This window comes from Triplophysa rosa, linkage group LG24 (assembly GCF_024868665.1).
Source record: "Triplophysa rosa linkage group LG24, Trosa_1v2, whole genome shotgun sequence".
In the NCBI taxonomy this organism is placed as follows: Eukaryota; Metazoa; Chordata; class Actinopteri; order Cypriniformes; family Nemacheilidae; genus Triplophysa; species Triplophysa rosa.
The window spans coordinates 2,577,193-2,594,658 of NC_079913.1; the positions used below are offsets into that span (position 1 = coordinate 2,577,193).

The following is a 17,466-nucleotide window of genomic DNA, read 5'->3' on the forward strand; positions in this document are numbered from 1 at the left end:
CTGAAATAAGGTAGAAACGAAATGTACAAACAGTGCGTGACAAATGTAATATAATTTGAATACGTTCATGTAATATTTTAGCTGTGAACTACATATCCCATGATGCTGTGCTCGCAGCGTCACTCAGCCGTGCGTATCCGTTCGTGCGTCGCTTCTCTCCGTATTGGAAAAAGCCCCGTGCGGATAGCAGCGATGTCAGTACAGACTGTGGCAGCAAAAATGGCCGAGGTCGAATTAAAAGACGTGGCCGGTAAAGATCCTTCCCCCGCGATTTCCCCACTGACACCCAAGGTGGAGGAGAAGAAAAGCGAAAATAACTCTTCCACGTCAGCGGCCGCGGCGGGGGAGCCTAGCCCGGTGGTCGCCTCACCGAGCCCGGTGAAGATGCCGCAGGTGTCCGCTATGAAGCGACCGGACCCGCAGCAGAACGGCGGTGAGGCGTTCGTCAACTGCGACGGCACAGTGGCCGAGGCCCCGCGAATGAAAAAGGTAACGTCAACTGACAGAGAGCGATCCTTGAAATCCGTAACGGAGCTTGTTTTGTACCTTGTGTCATTGTGCGGTGATTATTCTGGCCTAGCGAACATCCACGAGGATTGCTGTAAATTTATCGCCATGTATCACCCAACTATGAGACGACGAAATAACGGAAGGGTTTACCGGGTGTATTATATAATGAAATTGTTATTTGTGCTCGTCCGTGTGTTTGATTGAATGAGATCCGCAGTGCGCGTGTCATGGCGCTGCATGCGTTACGTCTTGCGCTTTGATTAGTAACGCTTTATATTAAAGTGATTTATTTATAAATTAAGCGACAACTCGTCTTACTTGAGTCGACATTATTGGTTTGTTAGTACATGGATGTTTGTTACTAATCTTAGTTAAAGTTATGTTGTTGTTATTATTAGAGTTTATTAAGTTGTTATGAACGTAAGTGTACAACAGTGCCATTTAATTCACGATTTATTTATAAAAAATGAAAATATATAAACCTTCAAGTTGTTTGTTTGTGGGTTGTGAGGATCTGTTAGTAGACTTTCAATAATACATGTTTATGTACTCATGGTTATGAATTTACTGTCTCTTTTATTTTGATTGGCTTATTATAAAAATGTTAGGCGTCCAACGTATCTTGATCTTGCAGTATGCCTATATAATGTCATCAGTTAATGGATCATCTGGCTGCACGTGTTTTTAATATAAATATGAATATATCTTTCACTATTTAGAAGGATAAAGTTGTTTTTTGAGTGAATACAGACTGGTTTGTGACGGGGCACTGAGGCCAGTTAACAACAGTGGGGCAAGGCCACATCAACCTGTGGTTGTGAATGTAATTGTTGTTGCTTTGTCTATGTGTTTTCTTTGATAATGTAATGTGTCTGAAATAACAGAAATTCCGTTCTTCACAATAGAGATGTATTTTGTCTGTCTAAAAAAAATGTACTTTTATTTTTTCTGTTAAATAGCAATGTCGAGATTTATGTGATTGTTTATGTGACTTTTTTTAATCTAAGAATAACAGGTGAAACCAACTCTCACTTTAATATGTGTCAGTAAGGATAAATCAGGTTGTGCCATCAGCTCAGCTTGAGACTCAATCTGACGGAGACCCTGACGCCTTTGATAGCCCTCCCCATCCTAATACTTTGTTGCCAAGGGTAGATTAGGTTATGTGTGGGGAGTCTCTTGGCATGGCCTCTGATTTATCTGCCCTGACTGATCTTTGGAAGTTCTTCGCACGGGCTGGACTCTAAATTAATATCTTTATAGTAAAATAATATCTTCATCTTAGCTGGCAAGGGCAAGATAGTCCAAAGTTCAAGACAAAGACTTGGGTAGAGTGAAAATGCACTTTGGCAAACTAATGACTAATGCTTGTGGTACCTATGAAGTTTTGAATGAAACGTGAAATCATGATTAATAGCAAGACTGAGATGAGACCTATTGGCCTCCTTGGGACTTTTATGTGTTATTAATATAAATCGTTGTGGCTAGTTTACCCAGAAAGGAAAATTCTGTGTACTTATTGTCATGTAAATCCAAACCAGTTTGACCCACGCTAGGAATCTTTGGAACATGCTGACTGCGCTTTTTTCCATAAAGTGAAATCTTTGTTTTGTCAACGCAGTTTCCATTTGTTAAAAAGAAAAATCTGGTAGGAATGAGCTGCTTATTGCAGATTTTGTCTACTATCCACTGGCAGTGTTAGCAGTATGACTCCAGACAGCAGCGGATGAATTTCGCGACTCTGATTATCTTAAATTGGTTTGGCAACATCCCAAAAATTCTGACTTCACCGTCTTGATGCTTTCAGTGCAAATGCTTTTTTTAACTTTGATTTGACAACACCGAAAACGCAGGTTTAATCTCTCTAGATTGTGTTACATCATGACTGACTTCTCAGGTGTTGATCCTGCATGGTGGACGAGAGGAGAGGGTATACGTGATTATGGATGGATGCAGGCTGACTAAGGTTTTTATGGCCCTGATTTGGTATTTTTAAGTACAGGCAAAAGCTTTGCCCAAGTGGAATTGAGAGAACAGAAGGCGTGAAGTTGCTAATAGACATGTGTTCACACCATCATTCAGCGTTTCTGTGGCAGCGTGGTGTTACTCTGGTGTAGATATGAGGTTTATGCATGCTTTGCGCTCTTGTGAGGTTAAGTCACTAAGTTACAGTTCCCAGGATGCTTATGGCTAACAGGCTTATGACGTGACGGCAAAGTTGTGGGGAAGCCACCGGTATATTACACGGTGGAATGTTATTCATATTTAGTACTAGTCAGAGGTATAGCTTTTACATTAGTACGATGTAGTGTCGTACATAAAGGAAATTGTGGTTGTGAACGTGATCATCTTAAAATGTAAATTTAGTACCATTAAGATCCCCTCCAATTACTTTTCCTAGGTTTTTCAATAATCACTCTCATTACCGTAATAGCGTAATTTTTGTCTTACAATATTGCACTAAAACAAGGCAGTGCAAAACATTCATAGGTAAAGTAATAGGAAAGTGAAGTTTATTCTTAGATGCGTATTTATATCCGCCATTTCCCTATTGAGCTTTACTTTTTAATGGAAAATGGGCCTTGTGTTGATCATTTATAGCCTTGTTGTCAAAATGAGTTTCGCAGAACCCTGCTGTTGCTTTTGGTACAGTAAGTGTCTTTGGTTTTTTGGGCCATCACTGTTGAGAGACTGATATCTTTCTGATATGTGGTTCTCCGTTTGGCACAACTTATGGAGTTCCCATGACTCGCTGTGAATTGATGGCTTCCTGCTCCAGGTTGAGTCAGAGCTTATATGACACCCGTGTCTCTTTCATCCGAATCTAATACCCTGAGGATATAGCATTCCAATAACGCTATAGTTTTCCTTTTTAGCATTTATTTTACTCCTCAGTTTACTCCTTTTTTCTCTTTTAGAGGAATTGGAGTGTTTTGCTTTGATGTCAAGGTCAAGGAGACCTGGAGAGCACACTGTGATCTGGTCAGACTGTCTCTGTACAAAGTTCCTCCTTGCTCACGAGATGTTTTTCTGCTCGCGATTGGAGCTGTTGTAAAGGAAATATTTGTCACTATGGTGAGAAGTTTGATCATTAGCAACATTCTTCAAAATATTGTTCTGTCTTTCTTGTGTGTTATGCAGAAGAAAGTCAGGCAGGTTGGGAATGGAATGAGATTGAGTAAACGAGTAAATGTCTAAGTGAACTTTATCAGAATGAAACGGCAGTGGTGGTCTTTGTAGACTTGATCTTACACCCAGGCATCTCGCTTCAGTGCCCTCACTATATATTCTTCTCTTGTTCATCTCCGTGACCGACTATCACTTTAAAGGGCATGACTCGGCTTCAGCTGAGCCTCCGGCAACGTTACCGCACCACAGCAGGGCTCATTCACCTGAAGTATCTTAATGACTCCACGGATTGTGATCGGAGGCAGGGCAGAGATTGTGCCAGCCAAACAAACACAAATGTGCCAGGAGGACGTGGAGCTCTCAGAGATTTGTCTCGTCTTCTCCGTCTCCTAATCTTTTTTTTCTATTTAACATTGTTTGTTCTACCCTCTGCATTAAGAGATTGTGCTCATGGTCAGCGTGCCGTATGTTGTGTCCATTTCTCCGGGAAGCAGAAACTGAGATTGCCATTCTCATACTGTGGTTTGATAAGCAGACAGTGTGCGATCTGTGACTTTTTCATGAGCGTAATCGTAGTTAAAAGGAACAAATCTGTTTCGTGGAGCCAGATGTTGTCAGAGTAATCTTGTGTGCTGACTTGTCGGTTATTTATTCCATTGCTAACGGTTCTTAACTCAATATTACATGTTAAGCTCTGCGTGAGAGTGGTTGCGTCACAAAATCCATTAAGAACTTCATAATCCTGCGGTTTATGCATTTTCTCGTCCAATGCATTTGAATTTGCTGCGTTTTTGAGTGAATATGCATCAATTGTGCAAGCAGTACAAGTGAAAGATTAAACAGCCGGTCACTTGTTGGTCAGGAAAGGGCTACTGAAATAATGAACAATGGCTTTTCCATTGACGAAACTGGCCTTGCAATGATTTATGGCGCTGGCTGAACATTGACTAGATGATTTCTGATGGTGTCGGATGCTGCGCTTGGGTACAACTGGGGCTCAGGGTTGTCACTTAAATGTTAAATGTGGGATGGACATACAGTACATGTGAGATCCACGGTGAAGGAATGCAACCTAGACCCCTTCACCAGCCCCTCACAAAGAACCTTTATTCAGCATCACAGTGGGAAAGAAGTGCTTCTCTCTTACATCCTTGATGCGAGATTGAAAAAGAAAACCAACCGCAGCTGTTGTAAAACATAGGTTGACCTTGATTTTTGTTGGTGTGGTTAGCCTCAAAATTCACAGCAGTATGGTTGCGTTTTGAGAGCATAAAATGTCATCTTTAATGTAAACCATTGCGGTTTTTGCGGTTTTTTTATTTATACTTTGGACAATTATTTACATGTCAACCGTCTTTACATATATGACAGATACAGTACAAGATTTTATGTGACGACTAATGTAGACGGACAGTTGATGATCAGAAATGAGTCAGACCTAAAACTTACCTATATGACACAGTTCAGTTTTCTTAATTATATATTTTGGTCTGGAAAAGATCTATTTGCAGTAGCCGGTCCACAAAAGCCTGTAATTTTAGTTCACCCTAAGCCTTCTTTGTAGTGGGTGTATAATTCCTAAATTGCAGCGCATCATTTTTGTAGGTTAAAGTGGAGCCCAGCCCAGTTTCTGTGTTTAATGCATCTGATCTGGACACGGGATACTTTGAGGTCATTCTGTGTCAAAACTAAATTTTGGAAACTTCCCCAGCCAAAATTTTTAACATTCTTTTCTTCAGGATACAGTAGTACATAAATCATCAAAAAGTCAAAAATCAAATACCATGTATGATTATTTATTGAGCATCACTATTTTGTAGAAGAGGTTCAAATTGCTTTTAATTTTCACACAAAGATTAAATGGTTTCTTAGTAGAATCTGTTGACTTTAAACGGGTCATATGACACGGCGATTGAAGGTTCCAAAGCAGTTGTACTGACATGTACGCCCACCTTACTTGTGTATAGATTTGGGCGGTCTTAGTCAAATCATACCACGAACTGACGTAGATTTGTGGGGGTGTGGTTACACGAGGCGTTTCAGGCAGGTCTGGGTGAGCATTCGCCTTTAGATAGAATGCATCTTTTGTTCCGATACTTTCATTTTTGCAATTAAAACATGCATGGGCAACTTATAACTGCACCAAAGACACAGAAAAACACGTATTCGCGCCATATGATCCCTTTAACAGTCCTTGTTGCATTACTTGTTAAGGGTGATCATTTAAAAATAAGATTTTTTTCATTCATTGTGACTCCATATGCAAATTCTAGAATTGTAACCATTTTCAGTGGTCAAAAACCAAAGCAGCGAAAGTAACGTGACGAAAGTGAAACATTTGTTGCAATCAAGATGCCATGTCTGTCAGCCATCGGCGATGGACGATGGCATCGTCTATCGGCCCAACTCTAGTAAGTTTGTTACCAGAACATGGTGTGGCTTCATTGATTTAAATGGACCATTGAACCAGAATGAATCACTTCTGTGCTGAATTTGTGGCTAGATTAATTGTTGATTTACTTTGCTTAGCTCTATTGAGTGTCACAGGGTGTGATGTCACCCCAGGATGTGTCGAGTCAGAGTGCATCATGGGAAAAAGTCATTGCATTGAGATCTCTAGGCCCTCTGACTCAGCATATAGGTGAATGGCTGCTAATGCTAAACTTTGACAGTTGCGGTACCCTATAACAGGTTGATTGCGTTTTAAATAGACTGGGTTAGCTGAAGATCGCAGCAGTTGCGTGTGAGGTCTTTTCTTTACGCCGGAGCACTTGTCTGTGTCCATAAATCAGTGCAGCGGGGATTTTGCTCAAGGGTCTTTTTGTGCGTTAACGCTCTTCTTGTGTCCTCATGGTCCTATTGGTCTATTTCACACAGTCACCGAATTAGGTTCTATCCTCTTCCACATCACTACTGATTGAAAGCATTCTTCCATTAAGAGAACAAGTTGTATTGAATGAATTTACAAAAATATAGGAATGATTGTGACCTTAATGTTGCAATCTGTAACTTTTGCCTCAAAATCACCATCTCAGTTTGAAACATAAAATGCAGGTCATTTTACACACATTTACATTTATTCATTTAGCAGACCCTTATATCCAAAGCAAATACAAATGAGAGAGCATTATACATATGTACTTATCTTTAACATACTTATCTTTTAGTGGATTGAAATCGAATGAAAAACTAATTAAAAGTAGGGCTGTGCGCAAGATCCGATGTGTCTCACGAGATCTGATTGGTAACACAATATCCTCATGCAATTGGCATGACGGAGTGCTCGGCTTGAAATTGCGACCATTTTAGTTGCATTTGCTCCCTATATAATTTATTTGGGAGCATTTGTGTGAGTGCACATTTCATTATGGTGCGACCTGTTTTCATTACTGTACAGAACACGCTAATAACTGCTAAGGCTGTACCAGAATATACGAATATTCTTTCGGTGGGTTGGCTTTCGATTTTGAGATTCGAATATTTGCTTTTTCCTAACATCTGGCATCCCAGCGAAGCGGTTCGCATTCGCGCTTGAATATGAATCGCCCATAAGTGAACGTCATAATTTAGTTAATCTGAAGAAGACAAAAATGCCGAAGACCACTGGGAACACTTTAAATTCAGTGAGGACAAGACAAAGGCAGTGTCCCTAATATGCGGTTTGAAACTGGCCTACCACAACAGCACATCAAGTTTGAAAAACCACAGGAGTTCTATAAGTAGTACACCTATAAAAATGCTAGTTTGTGATTTATTATGTGTTCAACTTTGTGCGTGTTGCGCAGATCTGCTATGTTATCAAAACAACACGAGAGTAATTAATGAAAGATGCTTTGCGCTGTTCGGTTTGTGCAGTGCTGCATGATGTCTGACAAACCTAATATTTGGAGCAGTTTGGGACCCAGTAAGGAGGACAGGTTGCATGTCACTATGTCGCACGTATCCAAAGTTTTTTTTCTTACGGTGACAGAATGAGGAATTTAAACTGTCTCATGCCCGTCATGTGTTTATATCCGCGTCTCTGGTGCAGTTGGCAATCAAACTGCGTTCTGTGCCTGAGCAACAAACAAGAAATAATGAAAACATTTTTTTTACTAACGTAAGAAAGGAAACAAAATATATCTAATTTACCATTGAAAACAAAACAAAACTGTTTTAATGGCTGCAACAGTTTAAACCGTTTCCATGTTATGCATTTAAATCTGCACTCCATCGCAGTTGGCAATCAAACTATGCTAGCACCTGAACCACACACAAAAATACTCCAAACATTTTTCTTAATTAACTTAATACAGAAACTAAACGAAATATAATTTGCCATTAAAAACAAAACAGAACTATTTTAATGTGAGGCGCGCCGCTTCCGGCTGTTCTGTAGTTTATTAAAAGTTATTAATTCTGAACGTGTCCATATTGCACCAAAATGCGACACTCCACTCCCTTGGGTCTGCAGCAACACACCCGCCACGCATGAAGTCGATTGGATGAACGGTTCTCGACATAATAAAAATGCAAACAGACAGACAGACACAGAGATTCCTGCCTTTATTAGAGAGAAGAATATGTTCAGCCCCCTCCCTCCGAAGCTTCGAATATTCGATGTTGATTACTATTGAAGCTCAAAAAATGGTATTCGGTGCAGCCCTAATAACTGCACGAAGTATGTGCCTGCTGTGAGCTACAGTGACCTGCCCGGCCATTCATAAAGACAACATGATTGACCATCCCGCAGCACTACTTTCCCACCGTTTCTCTATGTAAACACGTGCTAGACAGACGGTTTCAACATTCACGCGCGTCTTTTGCTTCTGCAGCACCTCGCTCACCTCGCTAGTGTTTACGTCGGTTCGCGCTTCTCTGAAGCTGTGAGGGCTATGAAGGGTTCAGTCAGTGGTGGAAGAAGGATTGAGAGTGTGTTATGATCGCCACCTCTGCTACCACGAGCACTTTGCAAAAAGCATATAAAGAAAACAACCACAGCTCTTTACTAAAAGCTGCACCTGTTAAGAAAACAAAGCATAATTTTTGTGCAAATACTGCCTGTAAATTGAGTTTGTGACAAAACACTTTGCAGTGTTTACATATTGTTTATTACTGCATAATATAATTCATTAAAGGGTTCATATGGTGCGAATACGTGTTTTTCTGTGTCTTTGGTGTGTTATAAGTTGCCCATGCATGTATTAGACACGTAAAATTGCAGAAATGAAAGTGTCGGAAACAAAAGATTCATTCTATCTAAAAGCGAATGCTCACCCAGACCTGCCTGAAACGCCTCGTGTAACCACACCCCCATAAATCTACGTCAATTTGATTATGATTTGACTAAGACTGCCCAAATGTACACGCAAGTGAGGTGGGCGCACCTGTCAGTACAATTGCTTTGGAACATGATGTTCCAAATATGGTAAGAGGCGTTACTTTCCATCACAAGCTTGCAGTATTCGACCAATCACTATGCACTGGTTAACTGGCCAATCATAGCACACCTCGCTTTTCAGAGCCATGAGCTTCTTAAAAAATCTGCGAGTTTCAGAGAGGCGGGGCTAAGAGAAGATACAAACATGCACGGTATGTGGAAAACAGTGTTTTCTAACCTTAAATCGTGTATACACATCGCATTACATCTAAAACAAACGATAATATTCTTTTTAGCCGTGTCATATGACCCCTTTAAAATAGAAGTTTAATTTGAAGGTTGCCTACATTTTTTGTGTTTTTAAGGTGAATGAGAGACTATTTTTCCCTATATATTTCATCATTGAGGATTTCTTTAAAAAAGTCTAAAAATCTCGTCTCGTTCTCGTGAACTCAGTCTCGTGTCTCGTCTCATGGGATAAGTGTCACACCCCTACTTACTAGTAGTAACAGTTTTCTGCTTATTTTCAACCAACAAAGTTATAGATTGAAGCTTTAAAACACAAATGCATGCTAACATAAACTTCGGTAAGTGATTTTCACTTTTGTCACTCTCCAGGGGCCTCATTTATCAAAAGTGCGTAGAAAAGGTTCAATATTTTGTCGTACGAATTAAATTTAGAATGTGTGTAAGTACAAAAAAATCTGTATTTGTCAAACGTGGGCACGCACTTCTTACGCACATGAGTAAGCAATCAATGTTGATAAATCCCACATGTGTGCAAGTACCATGTTCGTATATGTTCACGGTCATTAGCATTCGGAAACGCCTCCAATTTATCATATATGGTGACAACACCTCCCTTTATAAATGACGTGAATGTATTCTGTGCTGTCATTAATCAGATCACTGCAGTCTTTTGGCTTGTTCGACTTAAAGCATCAAGTCGAACAAGCCTTTTGAAAACACATTCTTTGCGCAATGCATGGTTTGCTCAATTTGGGTTTTATTGTTAATTTTACAATTATTTATAGGAGATTTATTTTCCGTAGCCTAAATTAAACTGTTCAGAAAATAAACAATATTTGCAGTTATTTTGGGGGGAATTGGTTAAATCTTATTATGATTTGGTAAAGCGATGTAGTAATAGAAAAGAAATAAGATGTTAAAAATTTTTATTTATATAATTTTATAATAATGATTAATGTGCAAATCTCTTTTTAATCTTTTTCAATTAGTTTGAATGTTTTTTTTCTTTTATTCATTTTTTCATATATTGTTCTGTTAAATGTGTCTTTACATTGTGCTTTCATTAAAAGAAGGTTTGCCAAATCATCCAGCAAAGCGAGATCAGCCATGACACTAACTACATTTCAAATGATTTCCCGTTTGTCTTTTATAGCGTTTCACACGCAAATGTGTACCTTGAACTATGAAATTACTAATCCAGTATTTGCAAAAAAAGATCACATGAAACACACGGTGGCACTTTCTTTTTGTAGTATCACCATTCTACCACTAGATTCTCTGCTTAAGCATGCTCAGAGTTGTGCTTATATTTACACACAATTCTACGTATAAGTACAGGTTGGTAAATCCCATGCTTTGCGCGAATCTGTTCTTACGCACATATTTGTGCGTACGCACTGTTGATAAATGAGGCCCCTGATCTGTTTTGTTGAATTCCCTGTAGTTGTGTTCTGGATGTTTTTTTATTTTTGATGTTCTGCTGCTATATCAGGCTTGTGAGGAGAGGAGACGGGGCCTTGTTAGTTTTTAAGAGTGTTGTCTTGCTTTCAGACATCGAGCATTGTATTTGGGCTCTTATGAATTTAGAATCAGGTACCGGCTTTTGTAATAAGATCCTTCTCATTTTGTATCTATTCCTTTTTTTCTCAAACAGAGACATAAAGTAACAGAACTGATTGACTGTCAGAAACATTGATGATAATGAAAAAGACTTCTTTAAAAGCAGAAAAAGTGGAGGCCTTTACCTATAGACCTTTATGGCTTGGTTGAATATTGTTTAGTAATACCTCATTGATGTGAACAGGGGCGGACTGACCAGTAGGACATTCTGTCAGAGTCCAGAATGGCCGTGATCAGGGGTGGACCAGCCATCTGGAGTATCGGAACTTCTCCCGGTGGGCCGCTAATGTATGGGGCCGGAAAGGACTCTTGGGCACGCAACGCGAAGGCATTAGCGAGACGGAGACCTATACATGTAATGCAATGACACGTTACATACAACACCCATATCCCCACCCCCCCAACCCCCCGCCCCCGTCAACAGAAATGGTGGAGGGCCGAAAACTCCAGGGCCGTTTTTGCTTCCCAGTCCGCCCCTGGATGTGAAACACTGTTCCGTAGTAAACATTTCTGATTTCTATAAAAAGCCATTTATATAATATACGATTTTTTTGCTCATATGGCGACGAGTCACCCATACCCTTTTAATTTTTGCGTATTATATCGCCTGTCATAATAAAGACAATTGTCATTTTAGGCTTTTTCATATCCTCCAAATACTGTTTTTTTTACTTCACGTCACAATGTAAATCATTTCACATTCATTATCATATTGCAAAATCACATCTAAAAATAAGGTCTTGCAACACTCTTCTTCCCATGTCACACGTGCTTACTGATGCACTTCTTTAGGATATGTTTAACAGGATAAGTACAATATCTACTACGGACATCTGTGTTTTTATTACACAAACTGTTTTCAGTTTACATGCCTGAGTAAAATGTGATTTTTTTTAATGTTTTCTAGCTGGTGGACCTTTATTTATTTAATGCCTGTTGTTGGTTAAGAGAGCAGACACGGTGATTGTTATCGCTGTCAATCATGGTCTATTTTCTTCCTTACTCCCGTATTAAAGCGTAACAGATGTCAATAAGGGGTGGCGTGCGTATGGTCAAATGTGTTACATTCTGTGAGCCATTTTGTCGTTTCAACAGATTCAAAGATAGCATATAATACGGTTTGTACAGCTGAGAAACATAAGCTACATCGCTCAGCGTGGATTCAGACATCCTGACGTTTTTTCCTCTGATTGCGCCGTGAAGGTGACCTGATTCTCACAGCAGTAAATAACGTCTGCTCATCTTTCTTGGATCTTTAACATTCTAGTCTGTTGATAAAAAAGCATTATTGACGAGACATGGCTGCCAATTACATCTATTTGTAAAATAAAGGATGAATGTATAGCTGGACCGTTTCCTTGCCATTAAAGACCACAGCACAGTGCTCTCTCATTTCTTCAGAATAAGGCCAGTCAGTGTGAAAAAACACATTGGGTATCTAAACCCAAATATGAAAAGAACAGAGAGAACATTGCACTCACTCTCTGTTTGTGTTTAGTCAGAAGAACACCATCTAGCACATAAATAGAGGCTTTTTTATACAAACCTCTAGACAGCAATCATCACTGCGCAGATCAGGGAAATTTCCAGACCGGGCTTGCAGGAACAGGTTCTGTCTAGTGGGAGAACACAATTCTCAATTTAAGTCCCATGGATGGCTTTTGTCGGCCGAGTGTGAGCCCTTCGAGTGGCCAACTTTTCTTTTGGTCATGATCTTTGTTGAAGTTTTGGTATTAATGAAGTGGAAAGATTCACACGTCTTGAATTGTCTTAATATGATGAAACCTTGAAGGGGGTGTGCAACTGTGTTTCATGCATTCTGACTTCTTTACAATGTTAAATGTGCTGTCGTCTCATGCTTGACATGGTCGACTTGTCAAAAAACGAGTTGGACGTAGTATTTCTGTGCTCGATACACTCCCCCAGCGTTCGTATAGGTTTCAGAAAGTTTTTTTCAAACATGAAAATCTGTTTCGTAACAACTTTTCTTTGTCCCTTATTGGGCAATTCTCCCGTAAAAGCACGCCCACCCGTCAACCCGCCAAGGGTGCATTTCCCAAAAACAAGTTCCGTCATTCCAGCATAGTTCAACGATTTAAGTGTTTCCCAAAACCATCGTTCCAACGATCGATCGCAAGCAGCATCGCAAAGTTGCAGTTAGAAGCATCTTTCCTTATTATTAGGACATGTAGACTCGAATGCATCAAGCTATTGATCAAACACGCAGTGCATTCCATATCCATCGTTCTAAATATATACAAATTCAGTTTTACATCTTTTAGTTGGTCAAGAAAATAGAAGCATTGTTCTTTGAATAGGTCGATTTTTGAGACGTTTCCTGTCGATCCCTGAAAGTAGGCTAATAGGAAAATGAATAGACAAATATATTGTGCCTGATCAATGTTCAGTTTTGCAAGCGCATCTCTCTTTCTCTTCATTCAGCGGTTGTATGTTTTTAAGTTCTGCATTAATCTTTTCATGGCTGTGTAAATAATGACTCCCTGCGTGAGTTTTTAATGCGACCGTTATCATTAATCACATTTCATTGTGATGCGCGACTGCGCGTGATCGCTCTTCAGTGTTTCTAATGTCGGTGGTCAGTGATCAAACGCAAAATGACTCGCGCATGCAGTGGTGGTCACTGTACTGTTGCGGTGCATTACACTTAAAAACTGTTTGTTCATATGACATAAAAATGCCACTTGTTTGTTGGTGTACGCGTTTTTGTGCTTTGACACTGGATGTGCAAGCGTTGCGAGCGTAGATGATGCACGCATTTAACTGTCCACGTATCTGGAGACTCTCTGTCTTCAGCGAATATTTACTAGTGTAATAGGGTCGAATAATTAGGGTCTTGTTAAACTTATTCTTAACCTCGTTTTAATGTCAAGCTGTCATGTGTGAATTCAAGTCCTTGAACTGTTGTTTGAATTGGTGTTTTTCACCTCATTTTGAATCCCCTCAAACCCCCCCCATCAACATCACAACCCCCCCTCCGCACGCTCCGTTTGTTTTCGGAAATAATCGCACAGCTGTATCTATCTTTTATAAATGTGATCAAAATAAAGACTCTACGATTTTTTGAAGGCTGCGATACTATTCTGTAAGTACTCAAAATTAACATGAGGTATGCAGAATCTGTCTGAGTTACGGCCACTTTAATATTCTTGTATGGTTTCCAGCCATGAATGTAACAGGAGAAAGAGAGGAAGAAAACAACTGGTCAGATATATCTAGAAAAGCCAAAGTCCACTAGATGTCCTTATAACTACTCCCATCTTTTGGATTGGCTTTTGTTTACCAGTACTGGCAAAGTTTGAACAGACACAACTAAGGCTGACGTGGACGCCCCCGAGCGAAAAAATTTACATCAAAGTTCACCGCTCGAGTGCTTTTCAACACTTCGTTGTTACAAAGGTCAAACTCCATGCCAAGCCCGGTGATGTATTGGCCTTGTAAGAATAAAATCCTTACGTCTTTACTCATGGATACGTGGAAAAAGGAAGGAGTCAATTTTGAGAAATAATAGTAATTCAATCCGTCAGGTTTGTTACGTGTTTGATGGCTTACACTTGAATGCACTTCAAGTCACAATGTGATGCGTCACCGGAGCAGGAAGTGTATTACCTGTCACACCTTTATAGTGTTCTTAACAACACAATTGTTGAAATGTGCTTTACTATATACAGTATGTTTGCTCTAATAATCCTATATATTATATATATAAGATATTCTTAAATCCCATCACATTGGTTCGGATGAATGGCTCTTTCTCAGGTTAAATGCCCTGAGATGATCTTGGGTATCTGTTCCATGAGCATCTCTTATTTCTCTTGCCGTCTGTAGTCAAAGCGGGGTGCTGCTTTTTATCGCATTACCCACGATCGTCGTCATACGCAAAAACCTGTTCTGACTGTGAAAAATCAGCCAGATTCAAAGTATGTATGTTATGTATGTATGTAGATTCACAGTATGTTAGAGCCAAGCTCGTGTTAAAATCAGAAACTCAGAATATAGTTGACTTAAGTGTTTTTTGAGGGAGTTGTCGTCCCGTCATGCACCAATGCATCACAAGCTAAATAAACTCCATAGAATTGATTTCACACATATTAAGGTAATGTTTTACATTCATACAATGAATTGAACAGTTCGTTTCATTTGCAAAAACGGATAACTCTTATTTTTTTTGTGCATTCCAATTAATATCAATCAAACTACTCTTTGAGTTGTTTTGATTTAGCAATAATAACTTAACAAATACAGCACACAGTAAAATCAATAAAAAACTTGATTTTTGGAGACTTTTTGCAAATAAACTCTTGAATTGTCAACACCGTTATAAATGGCAACAGTGCTTTTTCTTTGCCAAGACTCCTGTGAGAGAACCACTGAATCTGTAGAATCCATTCGTCCTGATTCTTGAGTATTTTACAGTATTTCACAGAATTCATTAGCATGTGTTTCAAGGCTACATCAGTAAATGCAGGTTCTATGTAACACAAAACAAAATGACCTGTGATTCACTCGAGACATATCAGGACTCAAGCTCAGAGGCGCTTGCTTTCATCTCAGGGAGGACATAGACACGGCTAGGTTTTTCCACCATTAGGGAGAGTAAATGATGTGAGATTGGTCTGTTTTTTTTCTACATTTTGTCTAAACGTGAAATTCAGAGCGCAGGTGTCTCTCTGTCCTCTGGTGGCCATGTTTTTTCCATCCTGTGTTTTTAAAGTCACCTTCTACAAACCAGCTATAATGTTAGTGTCTCATGTACAGTTTCTGACCTCCCACTATCATGTCTTGTGAAATTTCCAAGTGTCCTTGTTTATTGTTTCTGAGCTCGTCGTGACGTCGGGACCTTTTCGTGCCCTTGCACTCACAGGCTGTATTCCACAATGACTCCTCCTTCAAAAGCCTCCGCTAATGTTTAGTGTAAGATTGAACTTGAATGTTTCGTATGTCCTCTCCTTAATGAATCACTATTCAAGATCCAACTTGCAACGCGTCATTGAACGCCCTGCCACCATTACACTAGGTAAATTACAGACTTCTTTCCAAAGCGGCATAAATAAGAAATCGCCCTGGCACACCGGCTATGGCTTTCATCATCGTGACAGTCATCTAAAAGAGTCAGGGATGAGCCGTCTTCTATTTTGGCTCTGCAGCCACACTTCATCAAACCGTCAATACGTGTAGCTTTGCATTCATTATTCAGTTCTCATTTGCTTTAAAATTAGCGCACATCTATAATGTATCGAGCAGTAAGACGATGCCAGTCTGAAAGATATAACACATGAACGCTGTACGTGATTCAGCATTTTAACAAATGATCGCTGAAGTCTTCAACACCCTCAGCGTGGGCTGTGTTTGCATTCACAACATGGACGCTTTCACCGTGCAAAACGTGCTGAAACTGGACTGAACACTTGAACATCCATTCTCAAGAAAATGTGAGCGTTCGTCATCTGAGCTCTCGCGCTGCGAGTGTCCGACTGCCTCGCTCTCTCTCCTGTTATTTTTCTCTCTTATGTAAGTCATCTTTTTTCATGGAAGCAGTGCTCATGTGGCCTGGTTCTCTCTGTTATGCCTTTGTGCCATTCTCAGAAATGGAGCTTTTGGTCGTTCTGTTTAATTCAGAAATCCATTTATTTGACCTCTGGAAGATTACAAAACCCCGTTCTCTTTTGGCACAATCTTCAGGGATCATAAGGCCTCGTCTTAAACATAGTGAATCTTTTGCATTTGTGTCATTTTAAGTTGTATTGCTCGTCTTTTTTTCCTTTTAGGTCTTTGTGAAATAACAGGTGAACGGCTCAGTTAATATACAGTAGATGTATGGCATCTTAAATGTTATGTGTCAATTCAAAAGAGTAAATATGTTATGAACACAAATATTGACATTAAAAATATTTGAATTGGAAATCTTTTTACGTCAAGCAGTACAAACTATTTTGGAGTAATGATCCAGTTCGACTAGAAATGTGTAGAGTCACACAAGGACGTTTTTCACTCTATCAGCGTTTCATTTTATTATTTTTATTAGAAATGACTGAGACATTGCGGCATTATAAAATATCAGTTTGTGAGCTTTATTATTTTGAAATAAAATTGTTGGCACATTTTGCTTGTTCAAGGTCAGAAGTTAATAACAGTCAAACTAAGGAGTTAGCCATAAAGTTGAGGGTAAAGAACTGTCACACCTAAGAGTCTCGCGGGTAAATCTGAACCGTTCCTTCCTGATCATATATTCTGCGAGCTGAAACACAAAGGGTTCTTTGTCAGGGCCATTGGTGTGTGTTGTGTTGTGTTGTGTTGTGTTGTGTTGTGTTGTATTGTGTGTGTCCTTGGCATGTTTCATTAAGCTTTTGAGACAATAATCACCTCATAAACCCACCTGCTCCGAAAGCCTTCATAAACACACCTTAACGGCGGCTAAACAATTAACAATTAATAGAGATGGACAAAAACACAACAAAGGGAAACAGTCCGGCATTGTGCTACACGGCTACGTGATCACTTCAGACTGTCTGAACACGTGTATAAAGGGTGTACGTGACGGATCCATTTCTGCATTTCTCTCTGCAAATCTGATTCTGTGT

At 39.6% G+C, this 17,466-nt stretch overlaps 1 protein-coding gene across 1 annotated transcript in view; it reads left to right on the forward strand.

Annotated features, from left to right (window-relative positions):
* The first annotated feature begins 87 nt into the window (after positions 1-87).
* Positions 88-17,466, forward strand: part of ahcyl2b (adenosylhomocysteinase like 2b) — a 29,719-nt gene continuing 12,340 nt past the window's right edge. Inside the window, exon 1 of the mRNA XM_057323647.1 lies at positions 88-489. Within this exon, the coding sequence (XP_057179630.1) occupies positions 100-489 (390 nt within the window). The 5' untranslated portion in view covers positions 88-99. The remainder of the gene's footprint in view (positions 490-17,466) is intronic.